Genomic DNA, 25,827 nt, shown 5'->3' on the forward strand with positions numbered 1-25,827 from the left:
CATTCCATTCACGTGAATACTTCATATAAAAGCGTGAGATCACGAGGATCTCGTCCCTTCTTTCCCTTTTCCCTTCTGCTTATGGCCAACATTAGGAGAGGACCTTGCTAGTCGTCCCTGCCAACTGAGGCCTAGTGAGAGACTGAATCCAGCTCTGGTTGGCTGCAGAGTCTAATCCAGGACTTTGGTTGCCAGCTCTGCAGTTGCTGAGATTTTCAAGATTCGTTTTGTATATTTTGTATTATTTTCTCTATTCTTATTAGTAGCATTAGTAAAACATTGTTAATTTTTTCCAACTCTTTTCTCTCTGTCCTTCTTTCCCTCCCGATCACCTGTTCTGAGTGGGAAGGGGGGAGAGGGAGGGGCAAAAGGGGGAAGTGGGGGGGAGAGGAGGTTAACAATACATCTGCCAGAGTTTTATTGTCACCCCGCAATCTAACCCTTGACAGGTGTGCAGTCAGCAGGCTGACGAAAATTATTTTTCTTCTCTTGTGACACCATATTTCGAGTGTTACATCCAGTCCTGTGCTCCCCAATACTCAAAAGCCATTGGCATATTGCAGCAGTTCCAGCAGAGGAACCACAAAATAGGTAGTGGCCCAAAGCACAAGACATATGAGGAGAGGCTGAGTGAACTGGGTTTGCTTTGCTTGAAAGAGAGAAACCTAAGGGGAGATCTTAACACTGGTTTTAACTACATATTGAGAAGGAGTGGGAAAGGTGAAGCCAACTCTTCCCAAAGGTGCACAGTAGTAGTTCAAAAGGCAAAAGACACAAGCTGTAACATGGAAAGTTCCAGTCACACATAAGGAAAAAGATTCTTACTGTGAGGATGGTTAAACACTGGAAGAGGTTGCCAAGAGAGATTGTGGAATATCCATCCCTAGCGACATTCAACACTCACCTGGACATAGCCTTGAACAACCTGCTTTGAGTAGGGACCTGGGCGATGTAGTCCCCAGATGCCCATTTGAACCTGTATTATTGGATAGTTCTACAATTCTCTATTTAGGTTCCATGTTCAATACTACATGCATGCAAAAAAATGAAAACCACTTGCTATATCTTGCTCCATATCAGAAACCTATTCAATGAAATAGATGCACTTTCTAATGAAATAATAGCTTCTGTTACTTTACCAGATTGCTGGGATTTTTAAATGTTTGTTACAGTGAAGTTAGGTTATCTTTATATTTCAGAATAATACTTATTAACTGAAATTCAGATTATTTATCTTAATTTTCTGAAGTACTCTGTAAATTGTAAAATGTAGATTACTGAAAAAACTATTGTTTATTTATTATTTAATATCTTCTTCAGAATGTATCTTCAGACTGAGTTATATCAATAACAAGATTAAAACCTCTTAAGCCATCACAGACATCAAAGTAACAGGTATCTGCCATTCTTAATGCAGATAAAACTTTGAGTGGGATGAGACACTTCATCACTGTGTTCCTTAGATTTTTGCTAGTGGCAGCACAAAAAGCGCAAGTTTGGAATTCAGATGCTGTTCCAAGCATGCCGTTCACCTCTGAATTGACACATTTATTTTATTTGAAGTTCTCTAAATAAGAAATTTAGCCTGTGGCAGGCACTTGAAATGGAAATTTTTTAGACTAAATAAAAAGAAATTAACAAATTTGTAAGCATCAGGAAATGGAGTACTGAAATAGGAAGTTTCAGACAAAAAATAATTTAACAATGCTACCACGTACACTTGTAATACCATGCCTTCTTCAGTTTTCCTGAAGATATTCCAGGTCACCTCACTGCTCAGAGGATAAAGAATGTTTTAGGGTTTCAAGCTTACTCCAGCTAAACCACTGAAGCCATTTGGTTAAATGGCAAGAGCCACTCAGCCAGAACAAAAGATGTCTATTACAACACTCCTTGGAAAGAAGCTGAAAAGAGTAACATATTTATAGGAATCAGGGAAATATTTGGAGATTAAATCACACAACAGACAAGGACAAAACAGAAAAGGACTGGAAGGAAAGGTAAAAGTGTAAAGAAGTATCAGCAACGTTTAGTAAAGGTGTTTCTTGGCTGAACCTGATAAAGGGTTCCTCTGTTTCAAAGTGCAGTATATTATACAGTACTTTTTACAATACTCTGAACATGTTATTCCAGAGACTCAGTAAATGAATATTCAGCTTATCAGAAAGTTTTATTAACCAGCTAGTAAATTACATAGTATTTCAGATGTAAGTTTGTAGCATATTACCATATCCATAGTAATGAATAATAAACAAAAATATTAAAGCCAAATGTTAATATCTTAGTGACTACAATATGTAGAGCCTGATCCAAATTTTAGTGGAAATAGTTTTGTTGACTGTTGCAGGCACAGATCAGATAATTCTTGCACTACAGCAATGATCAGAAGAGTTCATGATTCATTTGGCCATATATTATTCTTCCTGATGTTTCTAAGTAGCTGACCAGTTAGTGTGATCAACAATACCTAAGAAAGAAAAAGGTGAGTTAAAAACAATAAAGAAAGGATTGATACTCACTCATGACTGAACTGTTAACCTGGCTCCTTGTGGATAGCAATGCAGAAGGATATAAAAAGCAGAATAATCAGTACATGTGCCTGAAGACACAAGCTGAATTCTCTGCTCTGGCATAGGTTTGCTGTATGATGTCCAGCAAGTCACTTGGGCCCACATCCACAGAAGTATCTTGAAGTCAGTTTCAGCTGGCACATAATTCTGTTAAGTGTTTCAGTGCCCTATGAATCTTGGTCTTAACCTCTTGAATGGGGATAACAGGTCTTTCCCACCTGGCAGAAAGGTGTCAATGACAGCACATCAAAAAAGTGAGACACTCATGTACTGTGCTAGTGTGGATTGGGTGAGTATGAATAACAAACATTTTCACTACCAAACTGGTCTACTCCATAGCCAGAACATTTTTATTACACACCTCCATGAGAAGTTATTACATATGGCAGAAGTAATACAGGTCATACTTTTAATTCTCTGAGTAAACATGAACTAATCTCCTTTTCAACCTCATGATTTTATCAATGCCTTATCAAAACATCTTATCAAAAATTATAAAATTTATGAAATTTATGAAATTTATTTTTATTTAATTATTTAAAACATTTATCAAATGTCTTATCAAAAATCTTTCTGCCTGCTTGATGATACTCAAACTTCAGGGTGTCCATGAAGTGAACAATCAGTTCTTTTTGCCATTATTCATATCATTTTGGTTTGATATTGAAAGCTTTATTCCTTTTTACCCATTAAAATTTTCTGATACATATGGGGGAAGAGGTTTCATGATTTTGTATTGTTTGATTTAGCATATTCATAAACTAGGTTGTGCATAAATAGAGGACAAAAGAGGTCTTTTGCTCTACAGATTTTGCTTCCTTTTTAACTGCTTCCTATCCTTGTAATGCCATTTGCTTTCACAAATCAGGTCAAACATTTTATTCGACAAACTTTGGACAACAACATCTGTAATGGTGCTTGAATATTTAGGAGTTTTTTGGTAAAAAGTGTTTGATCTTAGTTCTAATTAAAATTGATGGAAAGCTCTACAAAATTTTGGAGAGTGTGTCAAAGCCAAACGGCAATGAACTGATTTTTAATGCCAGCAGAATATCAGTATTTTGTGGGTTTTTTGCTTAAAAGTACTCTTACCTGTGTAATTAGCAGGCTGATAGATATTGCAGTTAAGATCAAAATATTGTTTTCAAACCATTTACTTAGGTGTTCTTCACATCCCTAAACAAGTGGAGATGAACAGATTTCAAGAAAAATAGTTTCAACTTTTGAATTCATATTGCATTTTCCTAAGAACACACTTTTAAAACATATAGAACTTCTTGCATGTTATGATGGGTTCTGATATTTAATTGCCAGAAACCAGATACATTGGTAACGTGTACTGCTGAGAGTTAGCTGTAACATTTTTTATATTATCTGAACTAAACAGATTGTTCTTAAGTAAATCTGACATTTTTGTATGGAAATGTTCCAGAGTTTGTGATTTAATCAAAAGGAAATTTGCTTTTCTGTGAGTATAACTGAGGGATTACCTTAGAAGTAAATCCTTGAAAGAATATTTTCAAGATTTCACTGATTCTCATGCATTATGCATCCTGAAATTTATGTGCATATTTTCCAGATTACAGTCTATGCTTATTATATTGCTTTTTAAAATAAATTAGAAACTAATACAAAGCTCAAAATAGCTATAAATATAACAAAACATATAAATTAAGGCTTTCTATACTTTAAAGTGATCACAGAATCACAGAATGTTAGGGATTGGAAGGGACCTCAAAAGATCATCAAGTCCAATCCCCCTGCCGGATCAGGAACACCTAGATGAGGCTACACAGGAATGTGTCCAGGTGGGATTTGAATGTCTTCAGAGAAGGAGACTCCACAACCCCTCTGGGCAGCCTGTTCCAGTGTTCTGTTACCCCTACTAAAAAGAAGTTTCTCCCCAAATTTAAGTGGAACCTCTTGTGTTCCAGTTTGAACCCATTACCCCTGTCCTACCATTGGTTGTCACCAAGAAGAGCCTGGATCCATCCTCGTGACACTCACCCTTTATATGTTTGTAAACATTAATAAGGTCACCCCTCAGTCTCCTCTTCTCCAAGCTAAAGAGACCCAGCTCCCTCAGCCTTTCCTCATAAGGAAGATGTTCCACTCCCTTAATCACCTTTGTTGCCCAGCGCTGGACTCTCTCCAGGAGTTCCCTGTCCTTCTTGAACTGAGGGGCCCGGAACTGGACACAATATTTCAGATGCGGTTTCACCACAGCATAGTGGAGGGGGAGGAGAACCTCTCTCGACCTACTAACCACCCCCCTTCTAATACACCCCAGGATGCCATTGGCCTTCTTGGCCACAAGGGCACAGTGCTGGCTCATGGTCATCCTGCTGTCCACCAGGAACCCCAGGTCCCTTTCCCCTACACTGCTCTCTAATAGGTCATTCCACAATTTATACTGGAACCTGGGGTTGTTCCTACCCAGATGCAATATCCTACACTTTCACTTGTTATATTTCATTAAATTTTTCCCAGCCCAACTCTCCAGCCTGTCCAGGTCTCGCTGGATGGCAGCACAGCCTTCTGGCGTGTCAGCCACTCCTCTCAGCTTGGCGTCATCAGCAAACTTGCTGATAGTACACTCTATTCCCTCATCCAAATCATTGATGAATACATTGAATAATACCAGCCCCAGTACTAACCCCTGAGGCACTCCACTAGATACAGGCCTCCAACTAGACTCTGCCCCACTGACCACAACTATCTGGCTTCTTTCCTTCAGCCATTTCACAGTCCACCTCACTACCTGATCGTCCAGACCACACTCCCTCAGTTTAGCTGCAAGGATGCTGTGGGAAACTGTGTCAAATGCTTTACTGAAGCCAAGGTAGACCACATCCACCGCTCTGCCATCATCTATCCACCTTGTTATGCCCTCATAAAGGGCTATGAGGTTGGTCAAACATGCCTTCCCCTTGGTGAAGCCATGTTGATTGCCCCTAATGACCCTCTTATCCTTGATATGCCTTGAGATGGCACCAAGGATAAGATGTTCCATCACCTTTCCAGGGATGGAGTTGAAGCTGACTGGTCTATAGTTACCTGGGTCCTCCTTCTTGCCCTTTTTGAAGACTGGAGTGACATTTGCTTTCCTCCAGTCCTCAGGCACCTCTCCCATTTCCCAAGACTTGGCAAAGATGATGGAGAGTGGTCCAGCAATTACCCCAGCCAGCTCCCTCGGCACCCATGGATGCATCCCATATGGACCCATGGATTTATGGATGTCCAGACTATTTAATTGCTCCCTAACCCAGTCCTCATCAACCAAGGCAAACTGCTCCATTGTTCTGACTTCCTCTGGTGCCTCAGGGGTACGGGGCTCCTCAGGACAACTTCCAGCAGAGTAAACAGAGGCAAAGAAGGCATTCAGTAACTCTGCCTTCTCTGTATATTCTGTCACCAGGACACCCACCTTGTTCATCAGTGGGCCTACATTGCCTTTGGTCTCAGTTTTATCTGCCACATATTGGAAAAAGCTCTTCCTGTTGTCCTTGACCCCTCTTCACCAGGTTTAATTCTAAGGAGGCCTTAGCTTTCCTAGTTGCCTCCCTACACCCTCTGACAACAGCCTTATATTCTCCCCAAGTGGCCAGGCCCTCCTTCCATGATGTATAAACTCTCCTCTTCCACTTGAGCTTACCCAGCAGTTCCCTATTTAACCACACAGGTCTCCTGGCTCCCTTCCTTGACTTCCTACGTGTCGGGATGCTCTGATATTGAGCTTGGTAGAAGCAGTCCCTGAACACTAACCAACTGTCTTGGCCCCCTTTACCTTCAAGCAGCCTTGCCCATGGGATTTCCCCTAGCAATTGTTTGAAAAAGCCGAAGTTTGCCCTGCTGAAATCCAGGGTTGCAATTCTGCTTGCTATTCTGTTCCTGCTACACAAGATCCTGAACTCCACCATTTCTTGGTCGCTGCAACCAAGGCAGCCTTCAACCTTTACTGCTTCAACCAGACCCTCCTTGTTAGTGAGGATGAGGTCCAGCAGTGCACCTCTCCTAGTCGGCTCCTCCACCATTTGCATCAGAAGGTCAATGCACTGGAGGAACCTCCTAGACTGCAGCTGGCTGGCTGAGTAGTCCTTCCAGCAAACATCAGGGAAGTTAAAATCCTCCACAACAACCAGGGCCTGTGACTGTGAGGTTGCTCTCAGCTGTCTGTAGAAGGCTTCATCAACTTCCTCACCCTGATCTGGTGGCCTGTAATAGACACCCACAACAGTATCACCCCTGCCAGCCTGCCCCTTAATTCTCACCCATAGACTCTCAACTCGCCCCTCATTCGCACCTGGACAATACTCAATACATTGTAGTTGCTCTCTCAGAGCAACTACACACAACTCCATCACTATGCCTGGCTGGCCTGTCTATCCTGAAAAGGACATAGCCATCCATGACCTCATTCCAGTCATGTGTGCTGTCCCACCATGTCTCTGTAATTGCCACCAGGTCATAATCTCCTGCCCAAACACAGGTTTCTAGCTCCTCCTGCTTATTCCCCATGGTGCACGCATTGGTGTACAGGCATTTCAGAGAGCGAGCTGAGCACACCGATTTCACCCCAAGGGTATGGGAGGCCTCCCAGTCTTCATTAATTCTAGACTGCTGCCCCACTGATGCAAGCCCAGCTACAACCCCAACCCCCTTCAAGTCTAGTTTAAAGCTCTCCAAATTAGCCCTGCTAATTCCTGTCCCAGCATCCTTTTGCCCCTGCGAGATAAACCTTTCCCACATATCACTGTTTGGACTGGTGTTTTGTAAAACCAGCCATTATTGAAGAATCCAAAGCCCTGCCTGTAGCACCAGTCTTGTATCCAATTGTTCATGGACTGAATTTTTCTACTTCATCTCATGTCATCACCCAAAACTGGAAGGAGGGAAGAGAAAATCACTTGAGCCTCAGACTCTTTTACCATCTGTCCCAAGGCCTTGAAAAAGTGATGTTTTAATAATGACAAGGGTTAGCTGAAACAGGGAACAATTCCAAACTGATGAGTGAAAGAAGACAATACCAGATGTCATTTGACAGCATCCTTTCTATTATTTACTGTCCTTCATTGCCAAGATACAAGCTTTGTCCGTTGAATTTTTATTCTCATTGGATAATCCTATTAACACTGGAGGGTTTACAGAAGAAAATAATATGTTTCAGTTTGCTCCAGTTTCTTATTATCAGATCATGATATCTGATGGTTCTATGTAAACTGGTCCTTTGATATGAAGACATATAAATGCTAACATGAACTCGTCTCAAGAAATACATCTCGTATTTTAATGCTCTTGGAGCATTATTTTAAAGCTATTGGAGATGCCCTAGAAACAGATAATACAAACAGATGGAGACTGCTGACATTCTCTAAGTAATCAATAGTAATTACAAGTGGAAAATGTATTGCATACTTTCTACATAGTGTCACTTTGCATTGTCACTGATTTGCATGGCATAGATTTCTGAATGCCAAGATGCTTACTCCTTAAACCACTATTAATGTCCCTGGGATATTTATCTGTAATAGGTACAACTCCTGTTTTCTTGGAGTACCCTTATTTTAGAACTGCCTATATGACTGACACCTAATGAGTAAAAACCTAGACTTCAGAGTGACCCAAGACAAAACAATAAATATAATTAATATTTTGGAATTTGTAAGCAAAGTCTTGATGGAAAACATATTTTGCACATTTTTCCAAAGTCCACTTAGTAGCAAAAGTTACATTCTTTAAGACAAGTTTTTTATTTCTTACCATACTGTATGTTGAATCCCTTGAGACATTACAAAACCATTTCTTCAGACCAGATTTTGTGCATGAACATGGGATCTGAGTACTATTGTCCTTGTTTTTATTCCTTTCCCACTGTGTGATGTTGTATCTCCCACAGCATTCCATCTAGAATAGAAATCCTGTTACTTGGTAACTCTAACACATATAAAGACTGTCAAACAGAGGAACTTTCAGCCCAATGAGTGCAAGCTATCAGTTAACTGATTAAATAAGCTAGAGAGCTTCCTTCTGTATTCAGTAGAGAAGGGTTTCTGGAGGGGATGGTTCACCCTTGTGTATGTATCATTTCCCATGGTATGCACTGGATAGTACATATTTAAGAACAATATGGTCTTAAAAATACACTTTTGAAAGGAACTTTCTTTTAGATTCTAAATTATTATAGAACAGATGTAAATAGAAAAAAAAAAAAAAAAAAGAAGAAAAAATTACAAACCTAGATTAAAGCAAAACATTTTGATTACCACCCTTAACCTTCCAAAGTGATTTCAGGGTAGAAATTGTGTTTAAGCTGTAAGCTATACTAAGGACGTGCTTACTGTGAAGCATAACAAAAAGAAGCAATCAAGCAAGACATTATTGGAAACACCATAATGAATGCTGTTTCATAATGAATGCAGTAAATGGGGACAAATTTTATATAAAACATGTCATAATACATAAAAATAAAACCAGAGATACTGTTTTACTCTGATCTAGGAACTTAAATAAGGACCAGATTTTGAAAACTTTTAGTTATTCCTTTGTTACTTCTAACATCACATTTGCAAAAATTCTCTGCTTTTAGCAAGAAGAGATCTTTAGAAAGTCTCCTTATTCCAGCTTATGTTTTACCAGAAATTGATCTCTTCTCAACACATAGCTCAGACTTCAAGCACAAAGCAAATACTGTGCCCTATTCGAATGGATTGTCAGCTAACACTACCTGATAATCTATTTCAATACCAGTAACACGAAAACAGACCAAACCACCAGGCAGCTTGGAGAACAGAATTCTTGTTATGTAGGAAATTCAAGCAGTAATTTCAGAAATCTGTGGGGTTTTTTGTTTTGTTTTGGGGTTGTTTGTTTGTTTGTTTTTGTGGGACAAAATGTCTTCCATATTTTGGCTTAGACATGCTAAACAAAAGCATCTCCTCATCTCCTTTTGGTGTTTTGAAGAGTCTATCCAAAATATACTGCTTAGCTTAGATAGCAGTATATTAGCTAAACTAGATAACTTAGCCAAAACTGTCCTTTCTCTGTAAAAACATTCAATTTCAACAACACTGTAAGTCAAAAAAATTACCAGCTTTAAATTTTACCAAGAATATATAAAAATCTAGTTGTTCTCTAATACTATTCACTTCCTTAGGCTTTTTATTTTTCTCATGGCAGATACTGATCATACTGTAAAGAGTAGGAAGCATGTAACACAAGAGTTGAGGATGGCAGTATTTAATTCAAAAAATGTGATTACAGTTCACCTTGGTGGATTCAATACCATTTTATCTTGCTTAGGTACCAACAGCAACTTTGAGATCTTCCACAATTTAAACATGCCCACCAGGGTAGGTGGTGGGTAGGTAACTTTGCTGAAATCTGTGCTCCCATAACATTTCCATGAAACTGAGCTCAAGTACATGAGCGTATAGTCTAGCCACACCATCGACATAATGAGGTCACCATTAATCACTACAGAAATCGTGAATGCAAGAAGAGAAGACTAGATTTTCAAAGAGCTGATTCTAAATATACATTACAAATGCACTAGTAATCTTGAGTCTAGACATATATGAGTTATCTGGAATCATAAATTATCTTCAAAATTTGTCAAGAACTATATAGCTCACCTCTTCAAGAAGTCATATTGAGGGACTCACAGATGGTCTACAAAAGCATATTAAGCAACATTAAACTGTTAAGCTGTACTGTTTGTAATTAAAAGGTCAGGGTGTAGAATTAATTTGAAGGGTGGATAGCAAGACACTGGTCAAAAACATTGCTAACAACTTCCAAAATAATTGATTCTATGTAAATGTTTTAAAGGACTTTTCTGAAAATGAAACAAATTACATGCTGCTAGGCCACAAAAATTTTTATGATTAATAACTGTGTGTGCTGAAAGTATTGATTTGAAAACTAATTTGAGGCTTTAAGCATTATTTCTGAGAGAATATCAGTGCATTACCTACTCAAATGCTCTCACCGTAGAAGCTCTGCTTTTACCTCATAATATCTCTGTCCATGGTTCAGGTCAGTTTCGAGACCTAAGCAGACCAAGTGATACTTAGCATTGTCAAAGATGTTAGGAAATCCACTGTTTTTTTCAGCTGCAGTAAACTTCAGTGACCAGAACTGCGCGTTCCAATATATATATATATATTGACAAGTCCTTCAACAGCCTAATCTAATCCATAATGATCCATGTAACAGCAAGGAAACTGCCCAGTTACCTCAGATATTAGCTGTGGACCTTGAAAAATTAATCCTTTAGTAAAGGAACTGGGTTTTTTTAAGTAAGTTCTGATTGGTATACAAATTTTTTAATTGATGTAGTATTTCTGATGGCGATATTTTGTGGGGTTTTTTTCCTTACCTTGTGCTGCACAGCATTCAGAATGTTCCACACAGGTTCCTGCTCAGACAGACTCTCATTCCCATATTCAGAAATTACTTCATCAATTCTGTTGTTCCATTGATTGTGGACCTGTTAATAAATATTTATAGCATTTGGTAGATGGATATTGATAAGTGTGGATGGATAGTGCAATCCTTGATCTTTTATTGATATTCAGGTTTCTTCAGGGGTTACTTGAAAGCAGCAGCATTCTAATCAATTTGCCAAATATGATATAAGACATGTCATAGCCATTGCACTAATGGGAAAGTTGAAATCAAAAGGGGAATATAAATGAAGTGACCCAAAATCATATACATAGGACAGGCAGACACAAGGTGATTAGCCCAATGGAGCTCAAAGAACCAGGTAACATGATTTAGACACACATGATCTGTCCTGAAATACTAAATCCTACCTCTCACACTTATTTTTAAAAAGCACAGCACATATAATAATAAGCACAAACCCATAATTGATTCTACACCTAACGTGATACAAACTTGTCTGAGTACCATACAGCCTGGCCGGGACATATACTGCTTTGGGCTACAGGAGCTAGCAGTTCATGTTGGCCCTAGATCAGGCATTTTTGCAGAGGCTGTTAAAATATGCCTTCAACAGTAATCGAAGTGGACAAGCTGATCACAAAGAATGTGGTTATAGAGAATGTAGCAGGGAATACATTCAGAGGGGAACTCCTGGGGCACTGAACAGTTTCATTACAAAACAAGAAAAAAAATGAGGCTTCTCTAACTCATTTCCCTTGCTACAGCCATCCTAAAAACAAAATTCAAAAGCTTGCACAGTGAATAATAATGGTACCATCATTTATTATACTTCAGCAACGCTTAGTTAAGGTTGAGATCAAGTGCAATTACAGTTGATATCAAATAAATTTAACTGCAATCTTTCAACCAATTTTCCTAGCACAAATAGCTGACTTCAGAATGCATCAATCCTGACAGTTCAAATCTTTCAATATGTAAAACCATCATATAAAACAGGGAGGACTGCATCACTAAAAATTAACATTTAATGAAGAAATCCTGATGATACAGATTCACTTCGATGAAGTAAAACTAATTTATTTGTGCTCTACCCTGCCTGAAAAGCAGCAGGACTTGGAGAACTGTATGAACCTTATGAGACCAGTATCATGGGAGTTTTTCTCAAACCATAGATCTTGGAATTATGGAACAGAGAAGTGGCTGGACCATTATGGATTCAGCACAGATTACCTTTCCTATAATACTGTGAGGATTGCTCAAGCTATTGGAGCTGCTGTATGTTGAAAAAAAACCCAACTGAATAAAGCTTCAAAACAGTACAGTTACTAGTGATAACAGCAATGTTGGTATTTATTGTTGCTTCCTGGTATTAAAAGCTAAGATAGATCTGTACTGAGACCTAAAATATGGGTTCAAACAACAAAATTTAATTCATTAGTCCATTTTGCATCCATGATACCAATGACTCCTGCTATTACTTGCACAGAGAACTACTGTTATCACCTGCTAGCAGACCCAGGTTAGCATCTAATACTTTTTCCTCCCTCTGCTGATGTCCAGAAAAGAGGGCCCTTCAGTGTCATCCCTCAAAAGGGAATAAAGCTGTCCCTTACACTGTTGATTCCACATTCCTGAACGGGAATGGTATGCTTTGTTGCAGAGAATAAACTGGAAATATATTTCCGTGTACTCCCGTTTACAACTATTGAACCATGCTGAAACCCTTAAATTAAGTTTTCCACATCTTCTCCTATGCCCATATGACATGTAGAATACTCAAGTTCAAAGAAATGGTGATGCAGCATACAATGAGAACTGACTATTATTTTTTTTTAAATAATGGCAAAAAATATCTTGAAAGTATCAGCAGCCTCACATAATTTATTTACATACCTCTTCTTTCTTCACAAATATCAGCACCAATATTGCCATCTGAGTAACAAACACCAGGATTTGAAAACTCATATACTGAAAAAAAAAATATATATATTGAACAAGTGAGCAATGCAATAAAAAAATCCAGAAGCTCATGTATGATCCTTCATGACTATTATTTAGAGTTATTCCAATAAAAGTAAGAAATATTTTTCTCCTGGAAACCCTCAGTGGCATCACAGTCTAAGAGGCAGGCTCCAGGCAAAGCACAACTCACTGTTTTGGGCTTAAAGACAAAGCCATAATGTTACCAAAAGTGAAGAACAAAAGCTGTTGTTAAGCAGCTGTTCTCCACTGAACAAAACTCTCATTTCATTATTTCCTGTTTGAATTTTCATTGTACCTAAGTCTCATACATAGTTGATTTTGTTCATTTTCAGTGAGACCAAATTTTCACTCACAATATCTAGATACTGTGGTACTAGATACTTCCCTGGAAGGTTGAAACGAACAAGATTCCAGGTTATAGCACCTGGGCTTCTCTTACTGCTGTGCCAAGTGATATTTGTAGTGCTTAACAAATGATTCAGTAGAATGGTCTCTGCTTCAGCCTTCATATAGTCTAAACCAGATTGCTCAAAAAATGCTACAATAAACAAAAGAGAAAGGAAAAATGCAATCAAAGTGATCATAGGAATGAATAGTTGCAGTGTAATTTTTCAGAAACAAAGTGTTCTTGCCTTAAAAAGTAGGAATTGTATATAAATATGGAGTCTCTAGATAGGTCTACAATCGTTAACAGCTTTTTAATCCTATTCACCTTTTCAATACTGTTGCCACCCTGTAGCTACCTGTGCCTTCAACCTGCAGTATTTTGGGGCAGGCTTTTCTTTATTTCTTCAGCACATACTAAGAGGGCAGTAGTTACTCTGCATAGTTTCAATACTAAATTAATTTAAAAACCTCTAAGATAATAAATACAGTGGTTAAAATCCTTAACGCATCAAAATGCAAGTGTTTTGTCTTGAAAATATTCATGTAGTGATATAGAAGGATCTTCAGTTTTGTTTAGATTTCATTTAAGCCAGAACTTAATTTAGAAATAACTTTCTATTAGCAGTTTTGTTAAGAACTGTGTTTCCACTTTGTTGTGAAAAACACAACATCAAGACAGTATCACAGCTGTCATGCACAGAAAATGTTCTTTCATTTACAAGGAAGCTGGAGTCTGATTTACACTTACAGTAACAAGTAGACGTTTGATTTCCAAAACACTTCCAAGGAATCCCAAGGCTGATGTAAAGGTAATAGCAGATCCAATTCCAAGTAATATACAAGAAATATATGGCACTAGCTGATTCTCGCCTGAAGAAACTGTAACACAGTGCAATTCATGCTGTCACTTCTCTCTTTTTTTGAGATTTCAATTTAAAAAACTTATTCCAGAAAAATAATGAAATCTTTGCAATGCCGTTACTGAAAGGACATAAATAGCAGAATGATAAAAGGGTATTATTATTATTTATGCTACCTATAGTCACAGAAATAAAAAAAAATATATATTTTCATAAATTCAGGGGATGGTAACAAAATACGAGACGTAAACAGAATATACTCAAATATATACTCAAATTTACAGATTTTTTTCTGTTTGCCAAAGATCAGTACTGCATGTACAAATCCTGTGTGGATATAGATGTAGTTTTCACTAAATCCAGACTCAGATTCAATACTATCCTCCCTCTTTGTGACTGATCACTTTCCCCTTTCCACTTCAACTATTTTTGCATAGATATGGAAAGCAGCAGGGCTTGTCCTTACTTCCATCTCAGATGTTTCATCCCAGAAACGCTGTATTGGATGGTTCCCATCCCATCAGTTGGGAACTGATGCTCCCTAGCATAGGCAGACAACTCTATAATAGCATCACTGTCGTTATGCGACCCAAAACTTACTTCCCCATGAAACAAGTTGAGAGACACTCTGGGAAAAAAGGAATATCTACATGGAGAGGCTCAAGATCCAACTTGTGTTCATTCCACCCAAATATCCACCTAAAGGATCTAAAATCTTGTCAAAAGCAGTCTGGTAAATTATATAAAGATACAAATTATATAAAGATATCATATAAAGATAAGATCAATAGAGCTTATTTCTATTTCAGTGATTCATCTATAAAGAAATGGTGTAGATTATAATAATATATAACTTGTAGGTATACTGATATATGTTTTACCCTATTTTGATAATCATACTGTCTAATGATGGAAAATACACACAACAGAAAAAAATAACATACATTTCAATCCAATACTGCCACCTTGTGAAAAGAACCTAAAATCTATCAGTGTTTATGTTGTAATCATTTGAAACAAAAGAAAAATCCTATTTGTACTCACGTAACACACTGAAGAAATTGCTTCTGTCAAGTAAAAGCCACAGGCCAAACATCAGAAGCATAAGACCCAGAGCCTGAGGGGGAGGAAAAAAAAATTACTTTTGCAATTCAAAATATATTTTAACAATTAATTTGAAACTGCTAAACAAGAAAACAAAATTTTTACCAAGAAAATTCCATTGAAGACAATTACGTAGAACTTCTGTATTAGTATTTTATCTCTTATTTTCATTCTTGTGTTTTCAGTGTTGAATCACAGCTGAAAATATAATATATTCAGTTGAATTTGAAACATATAACTAAGCCTACCAATTACAATATGATTTATTGTCTTCAGATGTTTTATAAATTTAAACAGCCACCTGATACATTGAATAAAAAATAGCAGCAACAGCAGAAGCATCAAGATGATGTCTGGTCTCAAATGCCTGTAGTTATATCGTACATGTGTATTTCTTTTTTTAGTTGTTTGTTTTTTTTTTTTTTCCTTAACTACCAAATACATTCAGAGGCAGCATGTATGAAGATTTATATTGCAGCAATGGCAAGAATTACATGGCCTTCAATACACTTGTCCTTATATTCTTCGGTACACTTACTTCACTAGTTATTAAGGATATCAACTGAAATGAAAAGGGAGAACCACAGTAAATATACAAGCCCCCCTTTGTCAACACAACCTGATTCAATTGCTGTTGAAAATAGCTGATACAGCCTAATGATTTTATTGTGATCCAGCACACAGTTCTAGCAAAGCCATGAGAACTGTCAAACAGTGCTGCCAACTGTCTTATACTAAACTTCAGAATACACTTTGCATTTTTGAAGTGAATCTCCCAGTCACCCCCACTTACTTTTTTCTTCCGTTGTTTTGTTTCAGAAAGTAACAGGATGTGAAAAGTTGAATTCCTTTCAAATGAGGCTAAATCAAGAAATGCACTTCATTGGTCATCAATAGCAAGTGGGTGCTTGATCAATGGAAGGGCAAGCAGAGACTCTGCCCATAGCAACTGCTCCTGAAATATTATACCTGTGAAGTGTGCATTGGAACATGAGTACCAACTGGATCACCCTTGCAAACACCTGCAGATGTCAACAGGGCTGTAGAGAAGTCACACAGGCATTCACATCTTGAGGACAGTTTAGCATATTTCCATGGGAAAGACCCCTAGCACTGTAAACTCTCTGATATAGGATTTTTTTTCCTGTATATTATTATTTTATTAACATTATTGCATACCATATCTTCTGGGCCTACCAAGATTTTTGAGTGGAGAGTGAAACACATACCTTTGTCCCCTAACCCATGTTCCCATTCACCTGTCTTGCCTCTTCTGTGAACGTACTCTGGCGTTTTGCTCTGACTGGCTTTGTGGTGCAAGCTGAGATGGTTCCAAGAGCAGCAGCCCTAGGAGATGGTTTGTGCAATGGCAGCTGACTGCAGTTGTCCTATACCTCTCATGTGTCAAGCAGGCACACAAGCATGCACGGACATGCTAACATAACCAGCACAGGCACGCTCTTCAGAAAGTATTTTCTAATGCAAAGGGATTTTTTCAAAAGGAACTGTTCTTGTCTTCTATCAGAATTACTACAGATTGATTAATAATAACAAGTTATTTCTTCTATTATTTGTAAAACAGAAAAAAAAACCAAAAACAAATATGAAGCTTCTGCACTCAAAAAATATCTTGCATTAACTTATTTTACATACTAAACGTATTACGTGCATATCTAATTTGTTGATTAGAAGAAAAGATTCAGCAGACACAAGATTTGCCTGCCCTGTCAAGATCTTAATTGCCTAGATAATAAAACTTTTGGTGCTGAATTGCAGAATGAAGAAAGCTATAAGCTTCTCAAACTACCTCCACAGTAGATTTAGGGCAATAAGGGACAATGTAAACTTATGAACTATATTAGATAACTGTTTTTGCACTTTCACTGAAGAAGATCCACTCCTTTTAAGAGTAATGAAACTTCAACAGAATATTCAAAACCAGAATACATTAAAACATTGCAGTGATGCATTTTTATAGCAAAAATTCCTGAATGGTTACATATTTCACTTGAAAACTGGCATCTGCAATAGTTTTGCAATAACTACATTATTTCAGTGTTTTATTTTGAGCCATTTAAATCATAATTTAGTTTGTCTTATTTATCTGGAAAATATAATGGAGATACTATCTTTATAAAATCCTGTATATTTTACATGACATTGTGACTTCACAAGAAAATCCTTACCAACTCTGAATATTTCTATCCTACCTTAAAGAGCACAGTCTCATAGTGATCTGTTTCTTCCTGAAGTGCAGTTTAACCACATCCTTACAACAGAGACATTTTCTTCTGTTGATCAGCCCTGGCTTCCTGGTTACAGGTAACTGGCCTACAGAAATGTCTTTTGTAGTGGCTGTTTGCTAAATACACGACATGGTGCCTGTGGTCTTCAGTCACCATGATCACAGCATAACACACGTCACAAAACACGTATCAAGTGCACATTCAACACAGCACTCAAGGACTCCACCACATTGAAAAGTTCTCTGGTTGCATGATTCTATAAAGTGAGAGACATTGCAGAGTGGATTTCCAATGGATGAGTTACTATTGTTTTAAGATTTAAATGTCTTGCTCATTCGTAACACTGGCGAAAAAACGTTAAACAGTTTCCCTTGAATGCAGTATTTTGCAGTTAACTGCCGTAAGTCTTTCAGAAAGGTACTCAGTTTATTTTAAAGATGGAAGGAGATGGGGAAAACCCCTCCTGTCCTCAGCAGATCCTTCCCATTGCTCAAAAAAGTGCTTGTTTGCTATGTAAAACCTCTGTTTACCTTTCTATTCTTGTTTTCTGTTACACCCACCTTTGCAGCTTGCTATTCCTAATCAGACTTTAGGACAGATATGAACGCCAAACACTAAAATTATATTGTTTGCACCATCCCTGCCCCATATCACTTGTCATAGAATCATAGAATAATTTCAGTTGGAAGAGACCCTCAGGATCATCGTGTCCAACCACAACCTAACCTGACGCTAGCACTAAACCAAGTCCCTAAGAACCTTGTCTAAATGCCTTTTAAACACCTCCAGGGATGGTAACTCAACCACTTTCCCGGGCAGCCTGTTCCAATGCCTGACAACCCTTTACAGGAAGAATATTTTCCTAATATCCAGTCCCCTGGTGCAACTTGAGGCCATTTCCTCTTGTCCTATCAGTTGCTACCTGGGAGGAGAGACCAACACCCTCCATGCTACAACCAACCTCCTTTCAGGTAGGTGTAGAAAGCAATAAAGTCTCCCCTCAGCCTCCTTTTCTCCAGTCTAAACAGCCCCAGTTCCCTCAGCTGCTCCTCATCAGACTTGTGCTCCAGACCCCTCACCAGCTTCGTCACCCTCCTCTGCACTCTCTCTAGTATTTCATTGTCCTTACAATGAGGGGCCCAAAACTGAACACAGGATTCAAGGTGGGGCCTCACCAGTGCCGAGTACAAGGGCACGATCACTTCCCTAGTACCGCTGGCCACACTATTCCTGATACAAGCCAGGATGCTGTTGGCCTTTTTGGCCACCTGAGCACACTGCTGGCTAGACTGAATTGTGTAGAGTCTTTAACCCTCAGCCTGGACATTTTCTCCAGCTCTCAAGTAATTTATATGTGCCTTTCCCTGATTTTTTTTTTTTTTTTTAACAATTATGTTTGGTTCCCCACCTGCTGCGCAGCTGGCAGCCGGTGCTGTGCTGCTGGTTCCCAGCCAGTCTACCCACCCCAGTACCCAGCTCCCCTGTTGCCCAGAGCCAGTGGAGGCCACTGTCCCAATGCCAGTGGCCCAACAGCCATTCCATGCCATGACAGGACCGCAAGGTGTGAACGCAGAAGGGACATCAGGCAGGTCTCCATTTTCTGTGCCTTTGGAGTTCTTCTGGCAAACAGGAAGCAAAACTGTGGTATTTTAATATGGCTTTATTACACAGTCTTTGGTCTGCTTTTATTTATTTTTTTTTTTTAATTTCCCCCAATCAATTGCTAACTCTAGTTTACTCTGAACACTAAATTCCACTCCCTTACTTAAGATAAATTCAAACCAAACCAAACCAAGCCAAAACCAAACCAAAACAACAACAAAGGCAACCAAAACCAAACGAGAAAGACAACAACAAAAACGAAGGACAGGGCTGCGAAGTGTTTCGTCCCACGCTGGCGATCGCGAGGCAGCTGCCTCCCGACAGGCGCCACCAAGTGCCCCGTCAGGCGCGAAACGCGGACTGCTCGTGAAGTTTGGATCCTCCAGCTCGCCGTCCGCGACGTTGTTCTCTGTTGCCATGGTGACGCTCTCGGTTTCTCAAGGCACTGGCGGGGCTCTCGCCGTCCCCGCGGAGGGCCTGGCCGGGGTTGGTTGGGAGCTGCGGAATTTCAGGGCGGCGGGACTGTCGGTCCTCGTAGGCGGCTGGGAAAGCGGCGGCTCCGGCAGGAGCTTGGCTGAACGACAAGTGAGTAGCTACACAGAGGAGATCGCGGAGATGCGAGCACTATGGGCGCCCCGAGGAGCGGACTACAGCTCCCAGCAGTCGAAGGGGCGGACCCCTCCAGGTTCTTCCGGGCGGCCAGACGCCGCGATGCCTTCTGGGAGATGTAGTTTTTCTAAGCGAGAAGCAGCTTCGCGCCGTCAGGGCTGAGGTGCGTTCAGCCTGTGCGTTCTCCGGCTCCAGGAGCCGGCGAGGGACGAGGAGCTGCTCGCTGCTGGTCTAGGCTGCCTCCCCTGTCCCCTCGGGCTTGGAGAGGGATGCGGGTTGTGGAGGGAGGGAGGGACAGCAATCCCTTCCCCTCCTGCCTGGATGCGTGTACAAGTCTTGTACTTCTGTGGGTCTGGCCATTTCTTACGGCTTTCTCTGTATCATTGTAACTTCACTGAGTGCTTTCTGGATTCTTAGTCTTATTTTGTAATTGCTAGTATTGTTTGAAGCCTTTCGTTATTTATTTATTTATTTATTTTTCTTCTTTGCAGCGATTAGTACTGGAAAAAAACGCTTGTGAGGCTTAGGTCATAGCACTGATACTGTCCACAAGGAGTAGAGAGCAGGCGGAGGTTTTTAACATTCAAATTGGGTAACACCTGCAAAATTTAGAGGGTTAGACTAAGGGGGGATTGTCTATTACAAGCAAACATTTTCTTTATTTTTTGCTTGTTACTATGAGGTGTTCAGAGCAAACTTCTGCTATTTCTTTTCATGTTTTAAGTCAACTGCTCAATAAATACATCTGAATAAACTCCTGTGAAATGAGCACCCTCTTTATTTTGGTTCATACAGTGCTGAAAGTTAATATTTGCTTTGTGTAGCTTTGAGAGCAGATAAGACACTGGGGAAAACAGAATGTCAGAAGATATTGAAGGAATTGAAAAAGAAATAGAAATTGAATTAAGCAGAATCAGTGTTTCTTCCTTTGAAGCCGAAGACCCTGACACAGAGGTATCAGACGAAGCTTTGAGTGACAGTGAGTCAGTAAGTATTCAATTGGCTAAACCGGCTTCTATTTCTGCTTGGAAGTAGTATGGGCATCAGAAAACCTATCTGATGAATGCGCTTTTTCCTGAAATACCAAATCTAAAGATTTCTTCTGAAAAGTAGTTTCTGTAGTATTGCTTATGAAAAAATGTAACCTCCAATGGTGAAAAGACAATAAAAGAGATTAATATCAGCATTCTGCTTAAGTGAGAAAATCAGGCTGGTAGACAATGATTTGTTTTAGAATCATCTGAAGTTGGAAGATTTTATTAAAGCTAATGAGGTACATTAAATCTGGATGAATGAGCCAATGATTTTTCATAGAGTTCTGTATATAATTCTTACAGGAAATTCTTCAGATTGAAGAGTTCCTGATTTTAATTTAATATATAAATTTATGGTTCAAGTCCTCTTTTTTGGATGACTTTCTATTTTGGGGAAAGATTTTCCTCTGAAATCCAGTTATTTGCATCCTTTTCAGTTATTTTAATCTTTCAGACTTGTAGAAAAAAGATTGGTCTATAGGATATTCAGGTAGATGATATTTTTTTAAGCGTCTGAAAATTTTTAAGAAAAATATCATTGGTATTTGTTAATTTTAGTCTTAATCTTTATTTCTTGGTCCAACACAATTATAAAGAAAATGTTAATTAAAACATTTCTGAACATAGTGGAAGATAAATCACTAAAATGTGGTCCAATAAAAATTTAATTAGAATGTAATTTAAAATGAGAATATTAATTGTCAGTGCGTGATACGACAACGGAAAGAGTGTAGCAATTGCTACTAAATCTCCATCAGTGCTTCATATGTGAAGTTAAAATGAGTCTTTATTCTTGCATGTCAAGTATTTATCTCTGGTTGTGGCTGTGAGATGAAAATGTAGAATTTATGTCAAATGTCATGTTTTTCTAGATTTCGGATGACTTGCCGGAATCAGTTCTCTCCTATTTAAACTTTATAAAGAGCAAAAATCAAGATGCTGAAAAGTTTATACTGCAAGACCTAGAAGATGAAGAAACTACAAGTAAGCAGAGATCATAGCTAAAATGTTTACACACATCATGTTGCCAGTGGAAGACTAACAATCATTCGTAAATGCAAACTATTAAGTAGAGCAAGCAGTGGAGCCTATTGCATCAGCTTCTGAATGCATGCTGAAAATCCCTAGGAATAAAGCCCTGCAATGCTGTCTTTTAGGATTAACATCTGAGTACGAATTGAACTTTTCTAAAAATTCATCTGATGTTAAACCATAGACCAAGGCAAGTTGCAGGATCATTGTCTGAAACAGGACCTGGGCCAGAATCTTCATGAGAATCTAAAATGAAGTCACTTGGAGCTGAAGAGTTCAGACGCAATTGAACCCCATAGGATATCTTTAAAGTCTGTCTTTAGAGATATCCAAGCTAGCATTAAATTAAATGTCCTTGTAATTTGGAACAATATTGCTGTATCAGCTGTGTGGCTGAAGCCAAGGTCACAGGTTTTTATGCCAGACAGCTGGTGTTGTCTGTGCTCTTCTACTTTTTCACATCATCTTGGATTTCACACTCATTTAGTATAATGGTCTTCATGAGCAGAAGTTCAGTATTGTCTATACATTTTGAATTTTGAGGAAGGTTTCTTTTTTATATGTTTTTGTAATGGACACTTACTCTTTTTCATTATTTTTGTAGTTCTTTGTCAGTATTTGACCTATCTGATACAAGTTCTACTGTGTTTTTCTACACTGAAAGTGTTCTGCTGTGTTCTTTGCTGTGGAATTATCTTTCATATTTGGTGTCACTGGATTCTTACAATATCTTTGGGTGTGTCCCAGTTACATATATTTGCGGCTTTTAATGTAGATGAATGACTCCCATAAATATTTGAGTTAAATTGTCAGTGTTTTTAAAAGAGTTTTAAAGGAAAAAAGTCCTTTCTTTTGGTTTAAAGAAATATAAAAGCTAAGCAGTGTAGAGCAGAAGTGAGTACTGGTTAGGGATTTTTTCTCTGTGTACTAAATTATACATTTATTTCTTCTTTAGGTAACGTTTATGGAGTAGCTTCTTGCCATGCTTCAGATTGCTTGGCAGAGTTGGCTTCTGAAAATAATGAAGATCCAGAACAATTTAAAAGAAGGGTATTCTCTATTTAAATAATATTTATAGTGAATAAAATTCTATTATACTAAGTAATCTAGATAGTTTGTACTTGCTTGGTTGGCCTCCTAAGGAGGCGTATAGATGTGTTCCATTTTGCTTCTGTCAGGCTATCAAAAAGGTATTAAGGAGTTTGTATATGCTGTTCTTTAGAACTAGGTCATCATCTGTAATAACACCGTGTGTGTAAGTTTTAAAACTTGGAATAGATTATCTCTACCAGTAGTTTTTTTGCCAAGCAAAATAAAAACAATCTACCAAATAATCAAAACTGAGTAATACTTTATTGTTAATTACTTGCAGAATATTATCTCAATAGTGTGATAATACTTTACAACTTCTCTAATCTTATTATTTTTCTAATGATCAGGAGGATGTGCTACTATTAATTTTGCTCCTAATATATTCCATTATGTTATAGAAAATGCTAACATAAGAATGTCTGTAACTTTCAAAGAAAAATCAGGAGTTATAAATCTGAGTTCTTTTATATTTTAATAGGATTTGACTGAATAACTTGCTGAAGTTCTTAGATGTAAATCTGCATTTAATTTAGTCACTTTTAATTTGCCACTTGTTTTTTATTAGTGAGCACTTTTGCAAATATGATTCTTTGTTCTCAGAAGACCATTGTTTAGAACAGCATAAGTACTTTATGTGACTTCAGCTGCATTACAAATATTAATATATGCATCAAGCATGTGATGAGCAGATGATAAATGAGGAGGAACAGATTATTTCTTGCCAATAAAGAGCAATGAAAGAAATACAACAAACCTTGGTGCCCATAGCATTATTTTCAAATAGGCAACTTAAAAATTTGCTCTGTAACTGGTTCTTCCCCTATGTCCATAATAATATTAATGCATAAATGTAGTGCTTAGTCCCACAGAAAGGAAAACATGAACCAAATGTAAAACGTTCCTTTTTCCAAGTCAAAATGTAAAATACATTTAAAAAACACAGAGAAATATTATGCATTTTGGGAAACACTCTAATATTGATTACTCTAGAAAACAATATTTTTACTGACGTGTTGGCATTATTTAGTGTCTAAGGATTCCAGTCAGTAGTAAATTTTGTATTAATGTATTTGTCATATGATGAAAAGCTTATCCTTGCTGTGGAAGATTTTTATAATGTTGTGCTTTAATTTTTTTTCTTGTTTCTTAATGACAATATTAAACTTTATTAGGTACTATTTGAAATTGAAGATGAAGACTTGCAGATTGTTACAACACCTAGTTCTAATAATTGCTCCCCCAGTGATGCAGTGGTCACTGATGACCATTTTGTTACAGGTAAGCAAACATATTGGTCATTTGATGTGGTGATCTTTAGCATTGTATCACTATTTACTGCTTTTCTGTTTTCATGAGTATCATAATATTCTTTGTAAAGAATTACACCTTATGGTGTGCAATAGATTTTGATACATCATGAATTGGACATATATGAGAGAATCCTTGTGCTTTTATCTCATTTCAGGATCACAAAATTTTCATAGTCTTTAAGGTCTTGATAGAAATTTGTCTTAAAAAATACTACTCAAAAATTATTTAAATAATTATAAATATAAATGGAAGGCAGATTGGAGGCTCTAAACAAGTTGTGCTTTGGCCGCAACATCTTTTAGTAACATTGTCTGGGAATGTTTATTTTCACCACAGCATTTGTATGTGTTGGGGTGGAGTGCATCAGTTATGAAACCCTTGCTGATAGCCACAGAAGGCATTTCTCCTGAAGCCAAAATGTAATCGTGAAGTATACATTGGTAGAATAAGCATGATTGCAGCAGAGTCAGTAAGTGTGCTTCACAATAATAAGACATCTCTGATAGAAGAGACTCATGTTGTAGTTCTGATTTCCTTGGGGATATGCATTGCTGGCTGTATCAGAACAGAGTTCTTTTCTTGTCAATACTTTTAAGACTGTTTAACAACCTCCAATGCTTATTATGAAATTAAATAAAAGGTTTGCTTGGTTGATTACAAATTCATAGCTGATGTTGAAATGAACTTAAGCCTTACTCACCGTGAAGTAGAAGAAAAGTGTAGACAAGAATTTGAGCAGTTGGAGAAAAGACAAAAGGAGCTTGAAGATGAGAAGAGGAAAAAGTGGAAAGCTGAGAGGGAAGCACAGGAAAAACAAAATGAAGAGGAACATGCAAGAAGGGTGCAGCGTCTGGAGGAACTCGAAGCTGAAAGAATAAAGTTAGAGCTTCTTCATAAGGTAATTAATGATAATGAAACCAATCTGTTCCCATCTGAAGACTATCTGAATTCAAGATCTAATGTGAACAAGAGAGTACCATCCCAAACTGTATGACTGTCCTGAAGTCTGTCTGCTTGTGTTAACAAAGTGAGATGTAAGACATATTTAAATACGATCCACTGGGTTTTATGCATTTACTGCTTTGATCAACAGTGAATGAATTTGCTGTGCTAAATGTTAAATTATTCCTTAGACTTTGCCGTTACTAAGTTTTTATATTTTGACACCAGCCAAAGTACAAGAAGTGAGATATGCTAAATTACACACAAATGAAAACTGGTTACTGTGCCTTAATAGAAAATACTTATTTACTTTAGACCTCCCACCCTAATTTCACATGTAGATGAAAAAAACATAGGTGAAGTAATCTGAACCAAAATAATTCAGTCCAGAACTGCTGGTACTGTGCTTCATATAGGTAAAAGTTACAGTACCTCCTTTTCTTGTCTGTATCTGGAAGACTTAATCTACTGAGTTCTGCCACAACAGAATATGACTCACCGTGTTGACTGGTTGCATTCTAAGGGTATCTAGTTGTGTTTTGCTATAGTGTGTGGTGCATACCAAAGGATAAAATTTGATAACTCCTCATGAAAGAGTATAAGAATGCGTAAAAAAGGTGACCCTCAGATATTGTACTTGTGGAGC

The 25,827-nt window shown here is 38.0% G+C and overlaps 2 protein-coding genes across 11 annotated transcripts in view; one reads left to right on the forward strand and one right to left on the reverse strand.

The window, feature by feature from the left end:
* Positions 1–2,151: 2,151 nt before the first annotated feature.
* TSPAN19 (tetraspanin 19) lies at positions 2,152–17,689 on the reverse strand. 5 transcript variants are annotated; one of them, XM_065041705.1, is made up of 11 exons: positions 17,524–17,643; positions 16,543–16,660; positions 16,107–16,282; positions 15,419–15,511; positions 15,254–15,326; positions 14,098–14,228; positions 12,873–12,947; positions 10,948–11,058; positions 8,331–8,474; positions 3,663–3,746; positions 2,152–2,467 (listed from the first exon to the last, which is right to left on the reverse strand). In XM_065041705.1, the coding sequence occupies exons 4-11, from the start codon at positions 15,482–15,484 to the stop codon at positions 2,393–2,395; spliced, it is 759 nt and encodes a 252-aa protein (XP_064897777.1). In that variant the 5' UTR covers positions 15,485–15,511; positions 16,107–16,282; positions 16,543–16,660; positions 17,524–17,643; the 3' UTR covers positions 2,152–2,392. The 5 variants fall into 5 exon arrangements, with proteins under 5 accessions (XP_064897777.1, XP_021139652.2, XP_064897799.1 ...); XM_021283977.2 differs by lacking the exon at positions 16,543–16,660 and having other exon boundaries at positions 17,524–17,689; XM_021283979.2 differs by lacking the exons at positions 2,152–2,467; positions 16,543–16,660 and adding an exon at positions 2,488–2,788 and having other exon boundaries at positions 17,524–17,689.
* Positions 17,690–19,562: 1,873 nt separating this feature from the next.
* Positions 19,563–25,827, forward strand: part of LRRIQ1 (leucine rich repeats and IQ motif containing 1) — a 110,274-nt gene continuing 104,009 nt past the window's right edge. For 3 of the 6 annotated variants that reach the window (XM_065041773.1, XM_065041749.1, XM_065041764.1), the window contains exons 1-6: positions 19,568–19,746; positions 20,595–20,757; positions 21,677–21,788; positions 22,792–22,886; positions 24,101–24,206; positions 24,908–25,137. In XM_065041773.1, the coding sequence (XP_064897845.1) occupies positions 20,629–20,757; positions 21,677–21,788; positions 22,792–22,886; positions 24,101–24,206; positions 24,908–25,137 (672 nt within the window). In that variant the 5' untranslated portion in view covers positions 19,568–19,746; positions 20,595–20,628. Of the gene's footprint in view, positions 19,747–20,276; positions 20,363–20,594; positions 20,758–21,676; positions 21,789–22,791; positions 22,887–24,100; positions 24,207–24,907; positions 25,138–25,827 lie in introns of those variants that run through there. The other 3 variants (XM_021283973.2, XM_065041755.1, XM_021283972.2) reach the window with 2 other exon arrangements.

This window comes from Columba livia, chromosome 1 (genome assembly GCF_036013475.1).
Source record: "Columba livia isolate bColLiv1 breed racing homer chromosome 1, bColLiv1.pat.W.v2, whole genome shotgun sequence".
In the NCBI taxonomy this organism is placed as follows: domain Eukaryota; kingdom Metazoa; phylum Chordata; class Aves; order Columbiformes; family Columbidae; genus Columba; species Columba livia.

Coding starts and splice junctions, on each gene's coding strand:
- TSPAN19 (XM_021283977.2), bottom strand. CDS start 15,484: ATGAAAATAAGAGATAAAATACTAATACAGAAGTTCTACGTAATTGTC. Junction 12,948..14,097: donor TCAAACGTCTACTTGTTACT/GTAAGTGTAAAT, acceptor TTTTTTTTTCAG/TATATGAGTTTTCAAATCCT. Junction 8,475..10,947: donor TGAATGCTGTGCAGCACAAG/GTAAGGAAAAAA, acceptor TTTCTATTCTAG/ATGGAATGCTGTGGGAGATA.